Source organism: Rhincodon typus, chromosome 4 (assembly GCF_021869965.1).
Source record: "Rhincodon typus isolate 14 chromosome 4, sRhiTyp1.1, whole genome shotgun sequence".
NCBI lineage: Eukaryota > Metazoa > Chordata > Chondrichthyes > Orectolobiformes > Rhincodontidae > Rhincodon > Rhincodon typus.
Window position 1 is genome coordinate 24,543,784 of NC_063335.1, and position 25,000 is coordinate 24,568,783.

The 25,000-nt window shown below is 40.4% G+C and overlaps 1 protein-coding gene across 1 annotated transcript in view; it reads left to right on the forward strand.

The window, feature by feature from the left end:
• The window catches only part of stau2 (staufen double-stranded RNA binding protein 2), a 263,804-nt gene that overhangs the window by 30,039 nt on the left and 208,765 nt on the right, over positions 1-25,000 (forward strand). The window contains exons 5-7 of the mRNA XM_048595666.1: positions 5,731-5,890; positions 11,592-11,727; positions 12,607-12,649. Of these exons, the coding sequence (XP_048451623.1) occupies positions 5,731-5,890; positions 11,592-11,727; positions 12,607-12,649 (339 nt within the window). The remainder of the gene's footprint in view (positions 1-5,730; positions 5,891-11,591; positions 11,728-12,606; positions 12,650-25,000) is intronic.

Sequence of the window (25,000 nt, forward strand, 5' to 3'; positions counted from 1 at the left end):
GTGGACCTGTTTCACCAGTAAGTTGTAAGGGATTGAGGCAGGCTGGGAGACTGGAGTTGATGTGGGCCATGACCAGCCTCTCGAAGCACTCCATTAATGTAGAGGTCAGAGCCACTGGGCAGTAGTCATTAAGGCACACTGCATGTGCCTTTTTGGGTATGGGGGTGATAGTGGTCTTCTTGAAGCAGGTGGGGACTTTGGCTTGTAGGAGGGAGAGGTTGATGATGCCGGTGAATATCTCTGCCAGGTGGTCCACTCAGGATCGCAGTGCACTGCCAGGGACACAGTCCGGGCCTGTCGCTTTTCTTGGGTTGACTCCCAGGAAGACCAAAGCTGATGTCTGCAGTGGTGACAGAGGGAACAGGTGTGTCCAGGGCTGTCGGGCAGGCATGACCGCGCCACTGGCACTCCGCTCAAACTGAGCATAGAAAGCATTGAGCACGCCAGGAAGGGATGTGTCTTTGTCTGCTATCTTGCACTACTTCATTTTGTATCCCGTAATTATTTAATATTTTTTGTAATGCTGTTAGTAACCTTTACTATAAAAACTGATGTAAAGTATCTGTTTAACTCCTGTGCCATTTCCTGGCTTCCATTGTTATTTCCCCAGTTTGCTAATGTTCCTGCATTCACTTTGACCTGTCTCTTCCTTTTCGTATATTTAAAGAAGCTTTTTCTGTCACTTTTCATGTTACTCTCTAGTTGCCCTCATAGTTTTATTTTCCCTATCTTCATTTTTTGTTTTGGTGAACTTTTGTTGCCTTTTAAAACTTTCTCAATCCTTTGATTTATCACTAATCTTTGACATATTGCATGTTTTTCCTTTCAATTTGATACTGTCCAAAACTTCCTTGGTTGACTATGGTCAGTTTAACCCCACCTAGAATCCTCCCTTTTTCTGGGTGATTAACATTTTTTAAATGTTTACCATTGTTCATCAACCATCTTTTCTGTTAAACCTCTTTCCTAGTCCACTTCAGCCAACTCTGCCCTCATTCCCACGTAATTACCCTTTTTAAAGATTATCACAGTTCTTTCTGTCCCAAGTTTCTCAGTCTGCACTTGAAACTAAACCCAAGAACCTAAGAAAGTTTCTGCTTACAATTGATCAAGATGCTAGCTGAAAGGGTCCATTGCAGTTTGCACCACATGTGTTAATTGTGGCTCACTAAATGTCAGCCAAAGTAAATAAGAGTTAGACCTGCAGTGTAAAACCTAACTTCTTCATTCACTATGTGTAAGTGAACGAGTCTTAATTTCAGTTTGAATTTTGTTTGAATTTTGTGAGGAAACAGAAGCTGGAAGATTGCCTAGTTTAAAACTGATGGAAGAATCTACAGAGGTCCTCCACAGAATCTTGTGAAAAGAAACTAAAATCAGCTGAATTAGCTTGGAAGTATTGGAAAAGTAACTAGAACCAAGAGCTGAGGCATCCACAGTCAAGACATGGTAAATGAAAGCTTTACGTGTGAGAATAGCTGGAGCTAAGGTAAATTAAGGATAGTTTCCAGTGGACTGTGGCATGCATTAATGTAAGAGGATTCTTGGGGGAGTTTAAATAAATCTGAGTACATAACAACATATGTGGTTATAAACTATCAAGGTAGCATACTTGTATTTGCTTTATTTAATTTGCTCTATACACAAGTACATTTCTGTTTTGATTTTTAAAAAAATGTGAAATTTGTGGCATAGTTGTTTTTTTGGCTAAAATGAAGTTTGGATTTTTCTTTATAAACTAATGGTCCCTAACTGGATTATAACACTTGCACTGGGGGAATACAGTGATGGAGGTGAAACACACTGCCACCATGATTGCGAGGTCTGAAATTGTATGTGTCTTCCCAACTTTGGCTAAAAAAATGTCAGTGACCTACAGAATTTCTGAGACATCATTTATATACACAGCCAATCCTTGGAAGAAGCCAGAGGTGAAGATTATCAAAGCCACAGTGACTTTGAGTACTTCAGAGCATGGGGTGAGCAGTGCTGCACCATGTTATGTAACTTTCTGATCCCTCCAGCACTTGTTCTTGGTCATCTGAAGTTTGCTTTGACTTCAGCCTCCAAACCAATGCTTTCTTCTCTGCCTTCCTCATGGCTAGAACTTTATCATTCCTGTGTAACTCCTTGGTGTCACTGAGTCTGTAACATATGAATCAACCTCCCATTCCCAGCAATCACTTTCCATGTGCTCAGGTGGCCTCCCAATTGTGTTTGAAACATAATCCCCTCGTCACAATGCCAGCAGGGTGACAACACCCTGTGCTACCTAAGTGCCTACGTACCACTTTTGTTGAAATTTGTGCTGATGGTGATGGTGTCTGTGTGCCAGTGGCCTAGTCACCTTCAAACCATTATCCATTTTGTGCACCTTCTTAATTGCCATGTCTGGCTCCTCACTGTGTATCTGCCTCCATATATCTGGTTTGCCTCAAATTCCATGTGTAGCCAGTGAAACTGCTCCAAAATCTGAATCTGTCACTCCTTATGCTCTGAATGAGATATTTAATGACACAGTCATAATAATTAGAGGAGCAGGCAGTTTCAGAGCTGGCCACCCTATACCCAGGTGAAACCTGCCAGCACTGTGATTGGTGAAGGAGAACCAGGTACTACAGACCATGCTGGGATTTTTATCACACACCCACCTCTTTTCCCACCCCTGACAAGACCTTTTTATTTACTGGATGTGGGCATCACTGGCTAGCCTAGCATTTATTGATAAAACCCTTACTGCTGTGTATTCCACTCATCCACCCCAAACCTGTCAGGGATTGGGTGAGAGATAGTAGGAACTGCAGATGCTGGAGAATCCGAGACAACAAGGTGCAGGGCAGGATGAACACAGCAGGCCAAGCAGCATCATAGGAGCAGAAAGGCTGACGTTTCGGGCCTAGACCCTTCATCAGAAAAGGGGGAGGGGAAGGGGGTTCTGAAATAAATAGGGAGAGAGTGGGAGGCGGATAGAAGATGGATAGAGGAGAGGATAGGTGGAGAGGAAACAAACAGGTTGAAGTTTTTACATAGCCAATTAATGGCCACATAAGGGCTGTTTCTTACCAAGGACAATTTTGTGATTGGTGGCAGGAGATTAAGGATGGATGAGTAAAGCTTGGTAGCTAAGCCTGCTCGGCCCTCAAGATGGTGGGGCGGGCACCTCTATCACTGGCCTCTTTTCCTGAGCAGGGCCCAAACCACACCAGGTTCTTTCCCCTGCCTCTGAATACTCTTTTTGCATCCAAACTTTACAACAAGACCCCACCACACCCCATCCAGGTCAGGCCTGGCCTCCACTTCCAGTAGTCACCTCTACGGTGCACATGCAGCACTTAGGCTCATTGAAAAATGTGCAGTACAAGCAGCGGTTGCTGTTCCTGGAGTTGATGCTGGGACTAGAGAGCTGCCCCCAGTTATACTGACGGGTATCTCTCCGTAGAGGGCTTTTTCCCCAGGTAAGGGAGGGATGTTCTAACTAAAGACAATTAGTCCTACGTGGAGTATTGAATAGCTACAGCATTGCTATCAGCAAGGTGCATTCTTCTCTGACTTCCGGTTGATGACGTGCTCTCGCCATCTGAAGAATCCCACCTTTTATTTCATCCAACCCACACCCCTTTCACAGACAATTTACCACTTACATCACCCTACCACTTTTCAGAGATGCTGTGCTTCATGCAATTCTGCAGTCTTTTACAAACAGACACTGTATTCCTTTCTCACTTGTGTAGTTTACAGTTGCCGTTGTTTAATTATTGGAGCCTTAATGGTGTGGATTATGTTTAGTGTAAACTATGAATGTCATATAATTTAAAAACTTAAAAGCTTTACAGCGCAGGGAAAAATACATTTCACCCATCATTATTTATCCGGCTTTAAAAGAGTTATCCAACCTAATCCCACTTTCTGTTCTTGTTCTATGTGCTATAGATTTCTACCTTCAAGTGTATATCCAAATTTCACTTAAAATGTGATCTGGATTTCTGCCTCTGCCAGCTTTTCAGCCACAGAGCTCTCAAATGCATCATCCTCTGAGTGAAAAAGTCTCTTGAAATTTTCTCTAATCCTTCTACTAACTGTTTTAAATCTGTGTATCCTCAAAATCGATTTTGTCTGCTAACAGAAATAGGTCTTTCCAATCCGCTCGATCTAGATGTAGTAGAATTTTATAAAGCTCAATTAAATCTCTCTTTAACCTCCTTTGTTTGAAGAAGACCTCAGCCTTTCTAATCTTTTCAAATTACTAAAATTCTGACTTGGCAGCAAGTCTGCCCTGTTTTTTGTCTTTGGTGAAATTGCATCCTTCATGTCATGCAGATGTCATATCATCAGAACTGTACTCAATACTGTAGGTACACCCTAGTTAATGTTTTAAGTGGTTCAAAGTTGTTCCATTTTATATTCTAGGTTGCAGGCAATAAAGGAAAATTTCCTGCATGCTTCTCTGACCACATGTTCTACTTGCCTGGTTATCCTCTGGAATTTGTGGACATGCAGCCTATTCCTCCATATTTCTCGGAGTCCTCCAGTTTATTGTGTATACCTTGTCTTGCTTGTCTTCTGCAAATGCATTACCTCAAACTTCTTCAGCTTTTCATTTTTCTGCCCACTTGACTAATTCATTTATATCTCCCTGATTTCTACTTCACTATCAATCAACTCTCATTTTATCTGCAAAATTTTTAATCATTTAGGGAATGGATTCTCACCAGTGTGGTTTATATTTAGTGCAAAATGTAGTCTCATGACTGGATCCTGAATGGTGTGTGCTACATTTACTGAAGTTAGTCACTGGATCCTCCACAGCTTCAGTTAATATTTACTGTAGTTTATTAATACATGGCCTCCCCCTTCCCCTTTCGACACGACTTTACTTTCAACAGCAAGTGCAAGGCCCTCATGAATCTCCTTGCCCCAAAAATTGTGAGTCTGCAGAAGGCTCAATGTTGAGAGTGCTACCAACCGAGTCTCCAAATAAACGCTAATAGTATAATATTGCTATTAAAGTCATGGGACAAAATTTGTTATGTCTTTAAGAATATGTATGGTATTTACCAGCATCATTTCTCAGCTAAATAGCCTCTCTGAACCTATGTTACCTCATCTAATGTTGAAATCCACATTTGTGAAGTTGTAATCTTCAGACTCAGCTATTCCAGGCTGCCCTAGTCAGCCTCACAGCCTGCATCATTACAATCTGAAGCTTATCCAGAGTTCTACTGCATGTATCCTACTCTGCTCCAACTTCCACTTTTGAATCACCCCTGTTCTCGCTGCCTTGGCAACGTCTTGAGTTTAGAACTATCATCCTTTTGTTTGAGTTCCATCACTGACTTCATGCTCCCGTTCTATGAAATTTCCTCTGGCCCAGCTATCTGTTCTTTTCACTCTTACCAGCAGTGCATCTCCCCTTCCCATCACTCAACCATTAGCAGCTGTACTGCCAGTTGCTTAGCTGTGTCCAATTATTTATGCAAAGAATGATTAAGCATAAGAACTAAGTTCTGTAACAATTTATTGGAAACTGACTTCTTCTTTAAATGACTAATTCTGTGAAATTGATAAAGTTTACTTTATTAGAATGGCAGGTTAAAAATGTTGAATTTGGAAGTATTTTGTATATGCCCTGGTGAGGTTGCTGTTTTAAATTTTGATGGACTCTGAGATGTTTACAGAACATCATAAATGTCAATCATTGGTGTAATTGGTTTTGATTTTCTTTTCATACAGATCTTCACTGTACAGTTGACTCTTGGAGATCAAAGCTGGGAAGCAGAAGGAAGTAGTATTAAAAAGGCTCAACATGCTGCTGCAGCCAAAGCACTGAGTGAGACTAATCTCCCAAAACCATGTCCACGGCCACCAAAAACTATTATGAATAATAATCCAGGTACTGGAGCATTTCATGCTAATTATTTGAGTTTCATATTTGCATCAAGTTAAGTAAGATAGCCATAGTCTTAGAGGACCATATGGCTGCTCTCTCATTAGACAGAGAGGACTGGTGGTGAGTTTAACCTGAAGGTCACCATGCTTCAGGTGAGGGGTATAAGAACATAAGAACATAAGAACTAGGAGCAGGAGTAGGCCATCCGGCCCCTCGAGCCTGCCCCGCCATTCAGTAAGATCATGGCTGATCTTTTTGAGACTCAGCTCCACTTACCTGCCTGCACACCATATCCCTTAATTCCTTTATTGTTCAAAAATTTATCTAGCCTTGCCTTAAACACATTCAGCGAGGTAGCTTCAACCGCTTCACTGGGCAGGGAATTCCGCAGATTCACAACCCTTTGGGTGAAGAAGTTCCTCCTGACCTCAGTCCTACATCTGCTTCCCTTTATTTTGAGGCTATGCCCCCTAGTCCTAGTTTCACCTGCTAGCAGAAACAACCTCCCTGCCTCCACCTTATCTATTCCCTTCATAATCTTATATGTTTCTATAAGACCTCCCCTCATTCTTCTGAATTCTAATGAGTATAATCCCAGCCTACTCAGTGTCTACTCATAAGCCAACCCTCTCAACTCTGGAATCAACCGAGTGAATCTCCTCTGCACCCCCTCCAGTGCTAGTATATCCCTTCTCAAGTAAGGAGACCAAAACTGCACACAGTACTCCAGGTTTGGCCTCACCAGAACCCTATACAGCTGCAGCATAGCCTCCCTGTTTTTAAACTCAATCCCTCAAGCAATGACAGACAAAATTCCATTTGCCTTTTTAATTACCTGCTGCACCTGCAATCCTACTTTTAGCGATTCATGCACAAGGACACCCAAGTCCGTCTGCACAGCAGCGTGCTGCAATTTTTTACCATTTAAAACATAGTCCATTTTGCTGTTATTTCTACCAAAATGGATGACCTGTGTTTGAGAAGGCAGAACCTTTATGGTAATCTCAGCTGGTGTAGGAATTGAACCCACGTTTTCGGTGTCATTCTGCATTGCAAACTAGCTAACCAATCACATATATTATCTAAAAGCTGGTGTGACAATTTATATACTTTGCATATAGCATTTATAGAATGCAAAGGTTTTAATTTCATTTTGTTGTTCATTGCTTTTGCATTGATTACATAGAATGTGCAGCATAGAAACATTTGCTCCATGTCGGGGTTTATGCTCCAAATGAGCATCTTTTCACCCCTCTTTATTTAACCCTATCAGCTCAACCTTCCATCCCTTTCTCCCTCTTGTGTTTTTCTAAATTTCCCCCTTAAATTAATCCTGGTTAGCCTACGATTTCAATAAAGCATAATGGCAAGTATTTTTCACTTTTATAGTGACAGTCATACAGCAGTAGGACTTGTGTTGTTTCTTGAGAATGTATTTGTATACTTGTATACCAATAAACTTGCGTACCAGATTGGTGAAGAATACATCAGCAAGAGCCCCAGTTGTGCTATTTCCATTAGTGTTTTTAAGCCTTTCAATTTAACAATGCAGATAAAGAAAATTAAGAAATTTGCCTTTATATAGTGTTTTCATGACCAGTAGACACCTTTAAAGCCAATTTGGTAGTTTAGAAGTGTAGTCATTGTAGTAATGTAGGAAATGCAGATGTAAGAAATCTTTCAGTAGTACCCTATGGTCTCATTATTCAAGCTTGTTACTTACAGACATAACTGATAGACTGTTGAAATTTGTGGGATAACATGAACATCGTGTTAAGTCTGGATAATTTGTCGTCTATTCTGCAGCTTTGCCAATTGAGTAGTGAACTAATGTTGAACGAATAATCTCCAACTTTCATAACGGAAATAAGGAACATTTCTTTTCAGCTCTTCTTTTCTGGGTCCCCTACTATCATCTCCAACAAGAAGTTTGAAGGGCTCCTTTATTTGTTATTAAGTTGGAAACCATCTGATCACCTGCCTCTGTACTCACCCCAATCCCCATTCACCACATTCTCTTGCCCAATCAAATCATCCCTATGATTTTGTCATTAACCAAGATCTTTCTCAGTTTTTTTCTCTCCCTATCCACTCTGAGATTATTTTATCTATGAGACCAAGCTGCTACACCTGTGCAAACATTTTCACGAAGTTGTTAACTTTTCTTCTTGTTATGCATGTCAGCAGACATGAAAATAGTTCTACTTCTCAGATATTGTCCCTTTCTCTTTCAGATTTGCTGTTATCATCCCTTTCCCAACATAATCTGTGCTCTACCACTCTGTTCTTGTCACATCACCAACCTTCCTTTCATTTCTTTTTGTTCTCTTTCATTCCCAAATGTGTTGCCATCTCACATTTTGAAACATGGCAGAGACACTGTTCACAACCTATTTTTTTTTGTTTGAATTCACTCATGGGACATGGGCATCACTGATTGGGCCAGCTTTTATTGCTCATCCCCAGTTGTTCTTGAGAGATTGTTGGTGAACTGCCATCTTGAACTACTCAAGTCCATTTGCTGTAGCTGGACCTGCAGTTCTGTTAGGGAAGGAGTTGCACGATTTTGACTCAGTGATGCTGAAGGAACTGCAATATATTTCCAAGTCAATGTGGTGAGTGACTTGGAAGGAAACTTGCAAGAGATGGTGTTCCCATGTATCTGCTACCCTTATCCTAATTACTAAAATAAAATCTTAGGAAAATAAAAGCAAAATTTGTGGATGCAGAAGATATGGAACAAACAAGAAAATGCTGGAGAATCTGTGGGTCCAGCAGCATTTGTGGACAGAAAAACAGTTGAAGGGTTATAATGGAAACACTATCACTTTTATCTGCTATCATTATTATGTAGAAGATGTTTCCACTAGTAGGAGAAACTAGGACCCAAGGACATAGGCTCAGAGTGAAGGGACTGCCCTTTAGAACTGAGATGAGGAGGAATTTCTGCAGTCAGAAGGTGGTGAATCTGTGGAATTCATTGCCACAGAAGGTTGTGGAGGCCAATTCATTGAATGTCTTTAAGGCAGAGATTGATAGGTTCTTGATAAGTAAGAGGATCAAGGGTTAGAGGGAGAAGGCAGGACAATGGGATTGAGAAACATATCAGCCATGATCAAATGGCAGAGCAGACTTGATGGGCAAATGGTTTAATTCTGCTCCTGAGTCTTATGGTCTGACTACCTTTAATGACTGTTGTACGAGGACATCCAGATTCTTTTGTATATCTTGTCAACAGTATTAAGGATTTATTAGATTTGACCCAAATTTCGCAATTCATCCTCCAACAAATAATAATTGTTTTAGCTAGTTTAAACCTTAAAATCAGAAGGCCATGGAATCAAGAGTCAACTTGTTATGAACGTCTTGACCAGTGGCCTGTTTCTGAATTGGAAGGTTGTGTTTCGAAGTTCTGTACCAGACAGTTAAACACAAAAGTCCAGGCCCTGTCAGAGGTGCTGTGTTGTGTGCAAATTATGCCTCTTTCAGGCAGATGTAAAAGATCCAATGGGGCTGTTTTCAAAAGAGCAGGGGAATTCTCCCTCATGTCCTGACTAATATTTATCCTTCAATTACCATCTCTAAAATGTTATCAATTGCAAAAAGCTTATTGTGTGCAAATAAGCAGCCACATTTCCTGCTTCACGACAGTGACTACGCTTCGAAAATGTTAGAACACAATGTTAGGACACTCTTCGAAAGTACTTTTTGGCTGTAAAGTACTCTGGAGTGTCCTAACATTGTGAACAATGCTATATAAATGCAAGTCTGCATGTCTTTCAGTCATCAAAATTATAAAAAAATTTGAGTTGGGCTGGGTTTTCCAAGGAGTGCCATCATGCTCAAATTGCCACTGTGCTCCTTTTTCACATTGAGAAATTCACATTCACATTTCTGACAGGAGGTTCTGATCAGAACGCTTTAAAACTGACAGGTCTTTCATTGTGCAGGCTAGTCATGGGAAGACAAAGCACACCCCCTTTACCACACAGCCGGTTGCCATAATCTGTCATTTATGTATCTAGCACCATAGACAGCAACTTTGACAGCTCCTGTAAAAGGGTATGTGTGAGATTAGGGTGCCGGTGTGGGTGGGTACTATGGTAGAGTGCCAGCTAAGTAAGGTATCGGGGAAATATGCTGTCAGATGGGTAGTGTACCAAGGAGCAAAGTGGGAATGGAGCAGGTAAGTGTGGAATGTTTAGGATAGGTCAAGTGGGATGAAGAAATCGGGCTGGGCTGAGGGTGGGGTGGTGGGTCCTTGATGGGGGTGTGTCAGGTCCCAGGCAGAGAGGAGTGAGTTTGTGGGGGATGGGTGGGAAGTTGTCGAGTCCGAGAAGGGGCTTAAGGGGTAGGGGTGTTGATTGACTGGTGGTCGAGGAGTTGGTATAGTTTCAGGATGACAGAGAACTGAGCTGTTGGGACCAGCTGGGTTCTGCAGGGGAGAGAGGGTGGTGTGTTATAGGCAGAGGGAACGCTGTCCTGTGCAGGAACAGGGAGCTTTCAGGTTACAAGAGGAGAGGTGAGTGTTGGATCCCAGGCAAAAAGGATGGTGTCTTGGGTCAGGGTCTGGGTTCTGTTAGTGGTTTGAGAGTGGAGTAAGTTGGAGGGTCCATTTAATAGTTACTCGAGCTTTAGGCTAGATTTTAATTGTCTACCTAAGTAACTGTTTACTTAGCGGCAACAGAGCCTTCCAAATTCTCTGAATTAAATAGATATATGTGGACGGTTTCATGTGTAGATGAATTGCCCAGAGCATTTCCAATTTCCCTTGTAGTCTGCTATGTCGGTGATTCTGCAGGATCCCAATGTGCAACTCCCATCTACGCAGCAGAAATGCTAATTTGACCATTGGAAAATCTGGGCTCCTTATAGGTAGAGGGAGGTTTTTCTGCCTCTGCGATGTTGGGTTAAGAACACTTTTTTTTTTGACTAGAACCGCACAGAGCAAGACCACATCTCACTCCGCCCAGTATCCTAATAATCCTTACTTCGACCCCCAACATGTTGAATATTTGTAACGTAACCTAAGAAGGTAGAAGTTTGTGGATAGGAACTGCAGGATATTGGTCCCCTATTTGTATGTCATAACATCATAAACAATAAAGATTGATCAAAATACATAAAGCTGTACAAGAAAAAGAACATTAATTTGGTTAACCTTTCATATCTGCCAGTAATACTGATGAATTATTAAGTAACTGTAGTATTTGTCCTAGAGTGAATATTAAACAAAAAAACATAGGTTTATGTGTCAACGTAATTTGATTTTAACAAAGAGTGTGAATAAAAATGCGCAGCATGGTGGCTCATTGGTTAGCACTGCTGCCACACAGCACCAGGGACCCAGGTTCGATTCCAGTCTTGGGTGACTGTCTGTGTGGAGTTTGTATATTCTCCCCATATGTGTGTGGGGTTCCTCCGCATGCTCCAGTTTCCTCCCATAGTCCAAAGATGTGCTGGCTAGGTGGACTGGCCATGCTAAATTACCCATAGTGTCCAGAGATGTCCAGGTGGGTTAGCCCTGGGAAGTGCAGGATTATAGAGTAAGGGGAGCGGCTCTGGGTGGGATGCTCACTGGAGGATCAATGTGGAGCCGATGGGCCGAATGGCCAGCTCCCACACTGTAAGGATTCAATGAAAAAGGTTCAATTGTTTAATCATGTTTTTTGAGGTTATTGAATGCATTTTTTGGGTGTTTCAGGTAGTATAACACCAACTGTAGAGCTGAATGGTCTTGCGATGAAGAGAGGAGAACCTGCTATCTATAGACCACTGGAGCCAAAGCCACTGCCCAACTACAGAGCCAACTATAACTTTAAGGGCATGTACAATCAAAGGTTAGTCTTGCAAGCCTTTTATTCATTACTAAATTAGTTGCTAATTGATGTGCTTATTTATTTTTAAATCAGATTTTTATTATCTCTCATGAGAATATATATGATGAAACTCCTACATGATTTAGACATTATTACTATAAGGTTTCCTTCAAGATCTATAATAAATATTTTGCCCAAATTGTGCTGCTTAACCACAGGAGGAAATCATTTTTTTTCTTTCAGGTTTGTATCTGTGTATTTAAATGTAGTGCTCCAGAATAGTTTTATTTTTTTATTTGCAACTTTTATGACTTGGATCTCCATTTTTACAAAAGGCAATTGGAAATATCTGATTATAGATTTTTTTTTAGGTTCAAAAATACATTTTTGAAAAAGTATTTTATGAAATGTTGTAGTTTCTAGATTGACTAAAAACCTATGATAACTTAGTTAGTTTATTTGTATCTTGTTATTTAAACAAAATTTGAGAGTTCTTGACAGTTACATGTAAATACTGCAAGAAAAAAATTCTACATGTGGCTGACAGCATAACATTTTCTGACACCTCTGTCTGTTAAATACATTGTCTCATCCAGTCATATAGTTTTCACGTTTCTGTGTCCATTTATAGTATTTTCTAGTTTTTATTTCCTTGGTTCTATGATCATATTCATGTCTTGCGTGTGCTGTCACATGGTTGAGAATTTTTACATTATTGTTATTTCCCTTTGGCTATAGGGTTTAGTTCATAGGCTCTAATTAATAATTTGATTCAAATCACATCAAATCTGTATTGACTCCAAAATCTAAATGAAAGCTTTCCTTATAATGAAATTCACACCATGTCACTGTTGTTTCCCCATGACGCTCGCAACCTGTAAATTCTGCTATGCATTCCAGGAACAGTCGAGAAAAAGTGAATCATTATGTTGAAGTAGCTTATTAAGGTAAGCATCTTCAGCATCTCCCTATTCTACCAGGTTGAATGAAATATAGCCCAGCTAGTCCCCCTTTTCCCCACTTCCGAATCTTGTATTATTGGATCTTTTTTACCATGATTAATGAACTACTTAAGCTCATCATTGTGCAGCCTGGGTAAGTGGATTATGTTTTGGGCTACATAGTAGGAAATCAAACAAATTAAATAGCCAGGTGACAACTATTTGATAAATTAACCTCCGATCTACTGACACTATTTTTGTGTCTTTGATCCTTTAAGGACAAATATCTGTTTCCGAAAGTTGTAGTATAAGATCTTATTACATGCTAATAAATTCTAATGTCATCAGTGGAGTAGTGTATGCAGTTCTGGGTGCTACACTTTAGAAAGGGTGTGCATGTAACAGAAAGTACAAAAGAGGCTTACAATAATGTTTCTAGAGATGAGAAACTCTTGTTGCAAGGATAGATTCTTGAAGTTGGGACTGGTTACCTTGGGGAGAAGAAAGCCAAGGGGAAATTTGACAGAAGATTCTAGGGTGGAGTAGTTCAGGAGTACCAGATCCACAGTTTTAAAGTGTTTTTCAAAAGAAACAAATATGAAGTGAGAAAATATGTTTTTATGAGTGGTTCGGATTTGTAATGCACTCCTGGAAATGTGGTGGAGGCAGGTTCAGTTGAGAAAGTCAAGAGGGCACTGGATGATTACTTAAATAGAAACAATGCATAAGGTTATGGGGAAAACGCAGGAGACTGACACTAAGTCCAAATGCTCAAAGAACCTCTGATCGCTCAAATTGGCAGGATATGACCAGTGGTATTTCACAAGGATCTGTGTTAAGGCTTCAATTATTTTTACCCCACTTGGAGTACTCTGAGCAGTTCTGGGCAATACACCTTAGGATTCCACTGGTTGGGGATTGTAGAACTGGGGGACATAAGCTGAGAATTAGAGCCAGACTGTTAGGAGAGATGTTCAGAAGCACTTCTACACACAAAGGTAGATGTTTGGAACTCTCTTCCACAAGTGACAGTGGATGCTAATCAGTTGTTAATTTTAAATCTGAGATGGATGAATTTTTGATTAGAAAAGGTATTAAGGGATATGGGCCAAAGGCAGGTACATGGAGCTAGGCCATAGATCAGCCTTTGAATGGTGGAACAGGATTGAGAGGTTGTTCCTAACTGGTGCAGACATGTTGAAGCAAATGGCCTCTCTCTGCATCATAACAATTCTTTGATTCTGTAGTTCTGAGATGCTTGATTAAGCTATTAGATCTCTTTTAGTAAAGTAAATTTTCTAGATGTTGTGCTAAACAGATTGCATTTGACTACTTACTACTTTAACAAACTGCAAAAACCCAGGAATTCTTTAGGTTATGCTGAGTATTTTGAAGACTGAAAGAGTTCTGAAAGGTGGACTACATGTGGATGGATTTTGAATTTCATTCTATGAAGCATTATATAAAGGTTGTAACATTGATATGGATCAGTTCAAGCACTGCACATTAGCAGCCCTGTTGCTCATTGGTATGTAAGTTTATATCAAGATTTAAGAACCCAGAGCACTGAATAGATAGGAATCAAAATACAGCTTCATGTTCCTGTTTTGTTGTTGCAATATTTTTGGACTGAAATGTTTACCTTTGTGCTATCCCAGGTAACACCCTGGACTAAGCCTTGAAGACCATTTTGCTGTCAACAGCAATTGAGCAAAAATGTAATTGGAAATAATATAAAACCTGGCTACGTGAAAGAAAGGTGCAAATTTGTAATGCTTTGCTGCAAAAGTGAAGCTTTATCGGGGTAAATGTTAGCTCCACGACTATGAAACAGAACTTGCTGGAGAAACTCAACAGGTGTGGCAGCATATGTAGAGAGAGAACGTTTTGAAACATTAACTGTCACTGTCCACAGATACTGCTAGACTTGCTGAGTTTCTATTTCAGATTTCCAGCATGTGCGGTTTTTTGCTTTAATCTCCACTACTATTCCTGCAGGCCTGCAAAGCAGTGTTCCGGTAATAAAGATATTCACAATTAATGATATAGTTCACCCATTAGTACAGACTTTCAGTTTGAATACAGATAATAAGTCATTGCCTAAACTCATCACTTCAAATGAGTTCTGGAATTTTTGAATAGCTACAGCTACATTTATAATATCTGCTGCAACGATTGGATTTAAATCTTTAATGATCACCTAAACATTTGCTGAGGAATTTAAGATTAACCAAAGGGGATTAGATACTGGAAGATGTTAGATATAGGCATAATGTTTGCTGAATGACATTATAGTCTGCTCCCATCTTAATGAGAGCTGAGTATCTTTTGAAAGCTGATGAATACATGTTGAAGAGGATGGGCCCAGTCAATACAGTGCTATCTATCAAGTTCATTGACCAAATTTGAACATTGCATTCACAATTTTTGACTGCAAATGCTATGAGTAACATCTTCATCAGACAGACTAGCCAATCCAACCCGAGTTAGTGAATCACAGAATTGTTACAACAGTGATGGAGGCCATGAGGCCCTTTGTGTCTGTGCCAGCTCTCCGAATGACCATTTCAATTTGTGCCATTCTCCTGTCTTCTCCCCATAACTGCATGTTTTGCTTTTCAAATAACAGTCTTATTCAGCCTTCATCCATCCCAGACCTTAACTGCTTGCTGTATGTAAGTTTTCTCTCCTAATATTTTTAGTTCTTTTACTAATTACTTTAAACCTGTACCCTCTTGTTCTCAATCCCTCTGCCTTTGTACTCTAAGACTCTATTAATAAAACATTGGATGCTGCATGCTTTGTTAATTGCACTGTCAAGAACATGCATAACCAGATCCTTGTGCTTCTGTATCCTCTTCAGAAACTGTACCCTTTATTTCATTTTGCCCCTCCTTGTTTTTCTTTCCAAAGTGAATCACCTTACTTTTTCCACATTGAACTTCATCTGCCCACTCCAATAACTTGTCTATGTCCTTTTGAACTTCTACACTATTCTCCTCACAGTTTTACAATGCTTCCCAGTTTCTGCTCATCTGCAAATTTTTCAACTGTGCCCTATCACCAAGGTCTAGGTCATTTCCAGGTGTGGTTTTCTAGAATCTGAGAGAAACCAATCCTCAAACCTGTCATCCACCTGCCCTCCCATTCCCAAAGTCCATTTTTACTTTCAATGCCCCTTTTTACCTCCAGGAACTTGAGTTGCTCCTTTCACTCCTGATTTCACTCCCACCTTGGGTCTTGGCCTGGCTGTCGCCCTAGCACTCAGCACATTTGACAGCCTGGCTCCTATCTGGCTCCAGACTTTGCCTCAGCCATGCTGAGTATCCTGCTGTCTCTTGCCTTTAGTTCCTCTTTTTCTCCTTCTTTGCTTTTTTTTGTTATCCATTTGTTAGCTGTGAGCATTGTTGACTAAGTCAGCATTTACTATCTCTCCTTAATTTCCCTTGAATAGGTGGTTTCTTGAACCACTGAATTCTGTATGGAATAGGTACTTTTAAGCAGAGACTTCCATGATTTTGACTCAGCAACAGTAAAGAAACAGTGATATAGCTTCACCTCAGGAAGGTGAATGGCTTGGATGGGAACTTAGAGATTGTGGTTTTCCCATGTATCTGTAGCCATTATACTTCTAGATGGTAGAGTTGCACATTTAGAAGAGTCTGAGGGAGGAGCCTTGATGAGTAACTGCAATGCAACTTGTAGACAGTCTACACTGCTGTCTCTGTACACTAGTGGTGCGTGGAGTGAATGAGGAAGGTGGTGGGCAGTGTTTCAATCAAGCAGCCTGTTTTGTCCTAAATGAGGTCAGAAATCACACAACACCAGGTTACAGTCCAACGGGTTTATTTGAAAACACAAGATTTCGGAGCCTCACGAATCAGGTGTTAGTGAGGTGGTATAAGAGACAGAATTTATGAGTAAAAGATCAAAGGGTGCCTTTGATCCTCTGACCCTTTGATTGTTTACTCATGAATTCTGTATCTGATACCACCTCATTAACACCCAAAGAAGGAGCGAGGCTCTGAAATCTTGTGTTTTCAAATAAACCTGTTGGACTATAACCTGGTGTCGTGTGATTTCTGATCTTGTCCACCCCAGTCCAACATCAGCACCTGCACATGTTGTCCTAAATGGTGTTGAGTTTTTAAAGTCTTTTTGGAGCTGCACTCATCCAGACTAGTGGAGAGTACTCCTTCACACATCTGAACAGGCACTGGGGAGTCAGGAGGTGAGGTACTTGCCATAGGATTCCCAGTCTCTGGCCTTTTCTTGTGGTCACAGTACTTAAATAGGCGGTTCAGATCTGGTCAATGGTAACCGCCAGGGGATTGATAGTTGGGGATTCAACAATGGTAATACGATTTGAAATTCAAGGGAAGATGGTTAGATTCTCCATTGTTTGGGATAGTCATTGCCTGGAACTTGTGTGGCATGAATGTTACTTGCCACTAATCAGCCCAAATCTGAACATTATCCAGGTCTTGCTGCATATGAACATGATCAGCTTCATTGTCTAAGGAGTCACGAATGGTGCAATTACACATTACCACTTCTGATCTTACAATAAAAGGAACATCATTGATAAAATAGCTGAAGATGATTGCTCCTAGGACACCATTCTGAAGAGCTCCTACAGTAGTATTTTGGAATTGAGATAATTGACGCCCAACAATCACAACCACCTTCCTTTGTGCTAGGTCTGACTCCAATCAGTGGAGAGTTCCCTCATGGATTCCCATTGATTCTAGTTTTGCTAGGGTTCCTTGATATCATACTGTGTCATATGCTGACTCGACGTTGAGGGCAGTCAGTCTCTCCTCACCACAATGGTTGGACTAAGGCCAGTAATGATTTCAGGAGCTGAGTAGTCCTGGCAGATCTAAAACCGAGCAGGTTATTACTGAGCAAGTGCGGCTTGATCGCACTGTCAACGACCCTTTCCATCACTTTTCTAATGCATGAGAGTAGACTGATAGGGCGATGATTGGCTGGTTTGGATTTGTCCTGCTGTTTGTGGACAAAACATACCCGGGCAGTTTTTATATAGTGCCGGATAGATGTTAGGATTGTGGCTATTTAGCTCCTCTTAAGCCCTCAGCTCCCGTTCCCTTCTGTGATCTTATCTTTAAAAGCCACAGCTGTTGCTGCTACGAGTTTAGAACTTTGATTGTAGGCCCTTCCTTGTCCTTTCCACACAAGCATGAATCTAAAAGAGGTATGATAACTGTCTGTGAAATGCTCCCCCACTGTAACTTCAACCACTCGTCTGCCTTTGTTAACTTAAAAAAAAGCCAGGAGCTTCCCCTTCCTTGTTGGGACTTCTACATACTGGCTTAAAAACCTGTGCTGAAAGTATTTTAAAAGTTCCTCTAAACCTTTCACACTATAACGACCAGTTAATGTTGAGGAAGTTGAAATTTCCCACTGTCACAAGCCTATTACTTTTACACTGGTAAAATTTACAAGGACATTGTGAGGATTGGGGGATTTCAGCTATAGGGAAGAGGCTGAATGGGCTGGGTCTTTTATCCCTGGAGTGTCAGAGGCCGAGGGGTGACCTTTTAGAGGTTTATAAAATCATGAGGAGGATGCATGGATAGGGTGAATAGTCAACATATTTTTCCCAGTGGAAGGGAGTCCAAAACTAGAGGGCATAGGTTTAAGGTGAGAGGGTAAAGATTTAAAAGGAACCTCAGGGGCAACTTTTTCATGCAGAGGGTGGTGCGTGTATGGAATGAGCTGCCAGAGGAAGTGGTGGAGGCTTGTACAGGTGTGACATTTAAAAGACATCTGGATGGGTATATGAATAGGAAAGGTTTAGAGGGATATAAGCCAAATGCTGGCAAATGGGACTAGATCAGTATAGGATATCTGGTCGGTGCAGACGGGTTGGACAGAAGGGTCTGTTTCTGTGCTGTATATCTCTACGACTCTATAACTAGGAACTTCAGCTGCTCCCCTTGTGGCTGCTGGCTTCAATTCTGAACTCAGACTGAAGTCCTGCTCTCCATCTAGTGGCAGGCATCAAATGGTACAATTAGTCCTGCTACTTCATTTGGTACTTACATTGATGATCTTCTCCACTAGATGGAGTCTGGTCAAACCAAAACTACCGTAGGTGAGGGTAATTTTTAAAAAACCATTTGTTTCCTGCATTGTCATTGATTATTGCATTATTATATTTTTATTTTAAAGCTTATTTTGTTTATGAATATGGGTATTTGAGTATACACAGCATTTTAACTCATGTTTTAAAGTTTTTTTCCACCTGAGAAAACTCCAAAAAAATCCAGATATACAGCATTTCTTTCAATTAAGTGGTTTATTTTATTTTGCAAAATACTTTAGCTAAGAATGCATAGGCCTACACATGTCCAATATAGTATTTCAAACTGGACATTGTTTCTGGGCAAGAAATGTTGTGGGAGTCTAATTCAATTTTAGTATTGTTTTCTTTAGGAGCTTATGATTCACGTAAAGTCATTTCACTTAAGGTTGTGATTTTCAGGAATGTAACCCCAACTTTATGTGAGGACTTACTGTGCAGTCTGTCTTGGCAAGTGCTACTATTGCAGCTGAGGTTATCATTGATGCTTCCATGAAGTTTAAAATGTTCAAAAAACACTTAGCTGAAATGGGATTGGGTCAGTTCGCATTTTGATTGACATTTCAAAGAGGCTATGAGAGGAGTTTTTGGTGTGGGTTGTGAATGGGAACCTATCTTCATAACTGAACACTGCAGTGGGGGTGGAGAGGAGATTTAAATGCTCTGAATGGTTTTTATATATGGGAGCTATTCCCCCTCTGTTAAGTGTGTACGTGAGAGTGCTGGATTGGATTGTTAGACGTGTTTTTCCTTTCATCTCTATATGGCTCTTGAGGGTTGCTAATAGTGAATACAGTATTAGTGGCTATTGGGGTATGAATTAACATGGATGCTCCTTGAGTGTGGTTGTGAAAGGTGGTACACTGAGGTCCCAGAGGACTGAGATAGGTCTTCTAATTGCTGTGGTCCACATCTGTCCCATGGCCGCTGCAATCAGAGTCAGTGTGCATGACTTTATTGCATTTCTGTCATGCAGAGCATGCATCAGGTGTCCTGATCCCTTTAAACTGAGGCCAGTTTGTCACGTCAGGAGATTTCCTGACTTGTGCTACTTGCCTCTATGGTTAGCAGCTGGCACCATGTATTGACAACAATTTAGGATCTTAGAGTGTTTTTTGAATTTCAAGACACTATATATTTACAAGTTGTGGATATGGTAACTAGTTCTAATTCAGTTACAATGGATAGAGTGGTCTTGGGAAGAAAATCAAAGAAAAGGAAAGAAAATCAAATAATAAGAGAGACTTTTTTTAATGTCAGTGACCACAACATTGAAGAGCTCATCATTACTAGCCAAAAGTCTTACTGATTAAAGTCATATTTATGTCTTGAAGTTAAGGTACAAAACATTTTATGCCTGAATTATTTCAAAACAATTTGAATAATATATTGATGGTAGTATTTTAACACCCAATATGGCATCAAAACACAGAGATGTTTATGTTTGTTGGCTCTTTTCTGGTACATGTGAAAGCATTATTTTCAATAAGCTGTCTGCTTGTTCTTCTAAGGCTCAAAGTGTACTTTCGATGAAGACTTGGTGTGAACATTGGCAATTGAACATGGAAAGAGATCAAGTCAATCAAATTGACTAGAAAATGCTGGTTTCCTTGAGGTTAATTAATCTTGAATTGTTGTTCTATGCATGATATTTGAATCAGTAAGCTGGATATAGAACTGACCTTGAGTATTGTACTTTCAATTGTAATATTTTGAATTTATACAGATTTGTATGTTAACTTATTCCATTTTCCTAGTCATAATTGGATATTTTTCTCCTGCTGTACCAATTTTCTTCGACACTACCATTGCATAATACAACCCTTCTGCGCATTCTTTAGCGCTATGAGGTATTTATTTAAATATTTTACTTGGAATAATAGTAAGAAATAATATGTCTGTTCTTCTGACAGGTTGTTACAAAATATTATATAGTGTTTACAGATCATAAACAAACCATTCAGTCAAGTGCTTTCATCCCAGTTTCTTTGCTCATAGGAACATCTTACCACATGCTTATCCAGCTTCCCTTGAATGCTTCTGTGCTGTCTTGCACCCCTCTTCATCAACCCCATCAAGATATTATCCCATTCCTTTCTCCCAATTACTTATCTAGCTTGCCCTTCAATACTTGTTTGACATTCACTTCAACTCCCTATGTTGGTGTGTTCTACTTTCAAATCACTTACTGGGTAAAGATGTTCCTCCTGAATTTCTTAGCGGATTTATTAATGACGATCTTATGAAATATCATCTCTACCTTTATCCTGTCAAACACTTTCATAACCTTAAGGACCCCTGTCTGGTCACTCCTCAATCTTTTCCAGAGCCCAACCTGTTTAATCTATCTTGGTGCTTATAATCTCTCACTTTGGTGGCAGTCTAATAAATACATTTTGCATATTCTCTAGAGCCTCTATATAATTTTCACAGCCTGTTTGCAAAACCTGAGTTGTTTAATCGCACTCCCACTAGTTTAATATCACTTATCTGTTTCTCAGTTGTTGCAAAGTTTTCTCTATCTGAGTCAAAAGATCAGGAAGTATTGTCAAACTCTAATCTGTGCTGAGTTAGTTTATCTCAGTCAGAATGCCCGTGAAGCAATACTACAGAGTTTAAGATAACAAGGTGTAGAACTGGATGAACACAGCAGGCCAAGCAGCATCATAGGAGCAGGAAGGCTTTTTGAAGTTTCAGGCCTAGACCCTTCATCAGAAAAAAAAAATGAGTTTAATATGACTGAGTTGGCAGGGCAGACGGTGGGGTGAAAACAGCTAAGATTGCAGCATGTATTGACAATCCAGTGTTACTGGCTGGAGAACGTGTATGTGAGAATATTTCACTAAGTAAAAGGTTAGGCCCTGCGTCAACATATTATGATTTAATTCCCACACCAAACAAGCATTTCAGCAGCCTATCAATAGGTCATTTGAACTACTAGCCAGTGTCTTGGAAAAAAAAATAGATGGTGGAGAAATCAAGAAATATTATTGTTCCTGATTTTTCTTAAGTACCATTTGATGTTCAGGATCTAGATGTTAGGGTTAGCAGTACTGCTGCCAATGTTGTTAGTTAGGAGATTTTCATAAATGTACATTATACACCCAAGATATTTTTAGTTTACGTTCCTGAATTACAATATGTTACCTCACTGGCCCAGATATTTTACGTCAGAGAAGTGTGAATGCTTCACACCCATTACAACTGCTGCTAAGAACTGAATGAGCAATGAGGTTTTGTCTGAAGTTCCATGATATCCATACATCTGACCAAAATAGTAAAGATTCCAATGATGTCACAAGCACACTTGCTATTTTTGGTGACACTCATTTAATTAGCCACCTTTGTCATAATCTTAAGAAACATAATTATACTTTAAGCAACTAAGAAATTGGTAAAGACTAACTATTGGTTTATCAAATTCAGGGGATCATGCCTGGGATTATACCAGCCTTGGAATAACTGGCAAGAGGCATGGTGCTGGTAAAATGTCTTGCAGCCATGTTGGGATAGCTGCTGGAAACGTTTCCCAAAAGTAGAAATGACAGCTGCTTGGCTGCTCACTAACTGAAGGTAGATGACCAGTGTAAATAATTAAAAGCTCAATTTAGGGATATTTTACCAGGCTGCCATGTGAGGTGGTCATTTGCTTCATGATGATGTTTGAGGTTCCATGGCGTAAGGAAGCAGCTGTCAATGCAAACGTCAGTCCTCATGATACCTGTGGATGGGTTTTCCATGGGTCTGCTTATTTAAGCCCCTGTGAAAAAACAACTGTGCTTTCGTTGTGAACAAGGTCAAAAATCATACAACATCAGGCTATAGTCCAACAGGTTTATTTGAAAACACAAGCTTTCGGAATCTTGCTCCTTCTTCAGGTGTTAGTGAGAGAGGTGGTGTCAGACACAGAATTTATAAGCAAAAGATCAAACGGTCATAGAACTGATGTGAATGTATTGAACAAACCTAAGATGGCTGTTAAATCTTTAATCAGTTAGAAAGGAGATATAGGTTTCGATTGATTAATATGCAAATCATAGAATTTCTTTCAAGTCACTGTCCCAAGATAACTAAAGGTTTTATCAATATACCAGAGGTGACACCTCAGGTCAGACAATGGATTTTAGATGTGAGGCCTTGTTTAGAATCTGTCTGTGTTTTAACTTCGAGTCAGGCTGCTTTTATTTCCAAAGTAGGAATTTACAAAATGCCACATTGACTGTCTACAAACTGTATGCTTTTTGAACAAGCTATCAGGGAATGTGTGAACTCCAGACTCATCAGCCGCACTCACAAGGTAGCGCAAAACGTCACCCAGCACAACGCAACGCCATCCATGCTCTCAAGACCAATCGCATCATTGTCATCAAACCAACAGATAAAGGAGGAGCCATCGTCATACAGAATAGAACAGACTACTGCAAGGAAGTGTGCAGGCAACTGCACAACCAGGAACACTACAGACAGCTACCTGCTGATCCAACCAAAAAACACACCAGTCAACTCAACAGACTGATCAAGACTTTTGATCCAGTCCTTCAGAGTACCCTACGCACTCTCATTCTGCATACTTCTCACATAGGGAACTCTTACTGCCTTCTGAACATACACAAAGCCAACTCACCTGAATGTCTCATCATACCAGGCAATGAGACCTTGTGTGAGTACCTCTCTGACTATGTCGTAGGCATCTTGAAACCCATCGTACAGGAAGTCCTCAGCTTCTGTCACAGCACTACAGAATTCTTACAGAAACTCAGCACCCACGAACCAATGGAACCAGGAACATTCCTCATCACAATGAACTTGGGTTCATGTCACTTTACAGGTAACCCCACCACACTATACACTCTCCCACAGGCACACACTCTCTCACACATACCTACACACACTCACACAGACACTCTCTCATTTTCTTTCTTTCTTGCTTCCTTGCTTTCTTTCTTTCTTTCTCTCGTTCTTTCTCTCTTTCTCTCTCTCTTTCTCTCTTTTCTCTCTTTCTGTCTTTCTCTCTCTCTCTTTCTCTCGCTCTCTCTTCCCCCCACCCCCCACCCCCACCCCCCCCCCCTCTCTGTCTCACACACTGTCTATCTCTCTGTCGCATGCACACACACACACAGACACACACACACAGAGCAGAGTCTGCAGAAGGATATGATGGGTCAAGCCAGTTGGCAAGAAGTTTGCAGATGGAATATAATGTGTGAGTATTTTGGCAGGACAAATAGATTAGCTGAATATTATTTAAATTTGGAAAGATGGCAGTAATTTATAGCACAGAGCGATTTGGGAGTCATTGTGCATAAATCACAAAAGTTACCGTACAAGTTCAGCAGGTAATAGGGAAGGCAAATGGAATGTTGGCCTTTATTTCAAAGGGAATGGAGTATAACAATAGGAAGATTTTGCTAAAATGATATTAGGCACTAGTCAGACCACGTGTAAGGTACAGTTTGTGGACAGTTTTACTGGCTTTGGAGGCAGTCCATTCAAGTAAGTTTGCGAGACTGATCTCAGATAGGAAGACAGGTTGAATAGGTTGGGCCTGTACTCGTTGGAATTTCGGAGAATGAGAGGTGATCTTATTGAAACATACAAGATGTTTAGAGGACTTGACAGAGTAAATGCAGAAATGTGGTTTCCCCTTTTGGGAGAGATGAGAACCAGGGGGCATAATCTCAAAAAAAAAGGTCACCCATTTAAGAAAAGGGGAGGAGGCATTTCTTCTAATAGGGTAGTGAATCTGTGGAATGCTTTATCACAGAGGGCTGTCGAGGTTGGTCTATTAATTTTATTCAAGCTGAGGCGGACTGATTTTTAATTAGTAAGAGAATCAAAGGTAATGGGGAAAAGGCAGGAAAATGGAGGTGAGAATTATCCGATCGCTCTTGATCTCATTGAATGGGGGAGCAGACCCGCTGAGCTGAATGGCTTGTTTCAGCTCTTACATTTTGCGGTCTTATGGTCTTAAATGACCCATGTTACAAGGGTGGCTGATAAGCTTAAATTACTTGTGAGTATAGTTATCAGCGCACTCAAGATTGTTCAATAAATGTGCTTAATTGCAGAATCTTATTTAACAGTAGATGTTTTCTTTTGGGTTTTGTCAGCATGATCCAGTTGAATTTGGCCTGTACTCTGCCTATAATGAACAACCACAGGAACATGATCCAAAAACAGAAATTGCCGGAAAAGCTCAGCAGCATCTGTGGAGAGAAATGAGAGTTTGAGTCGAGTGACCCTT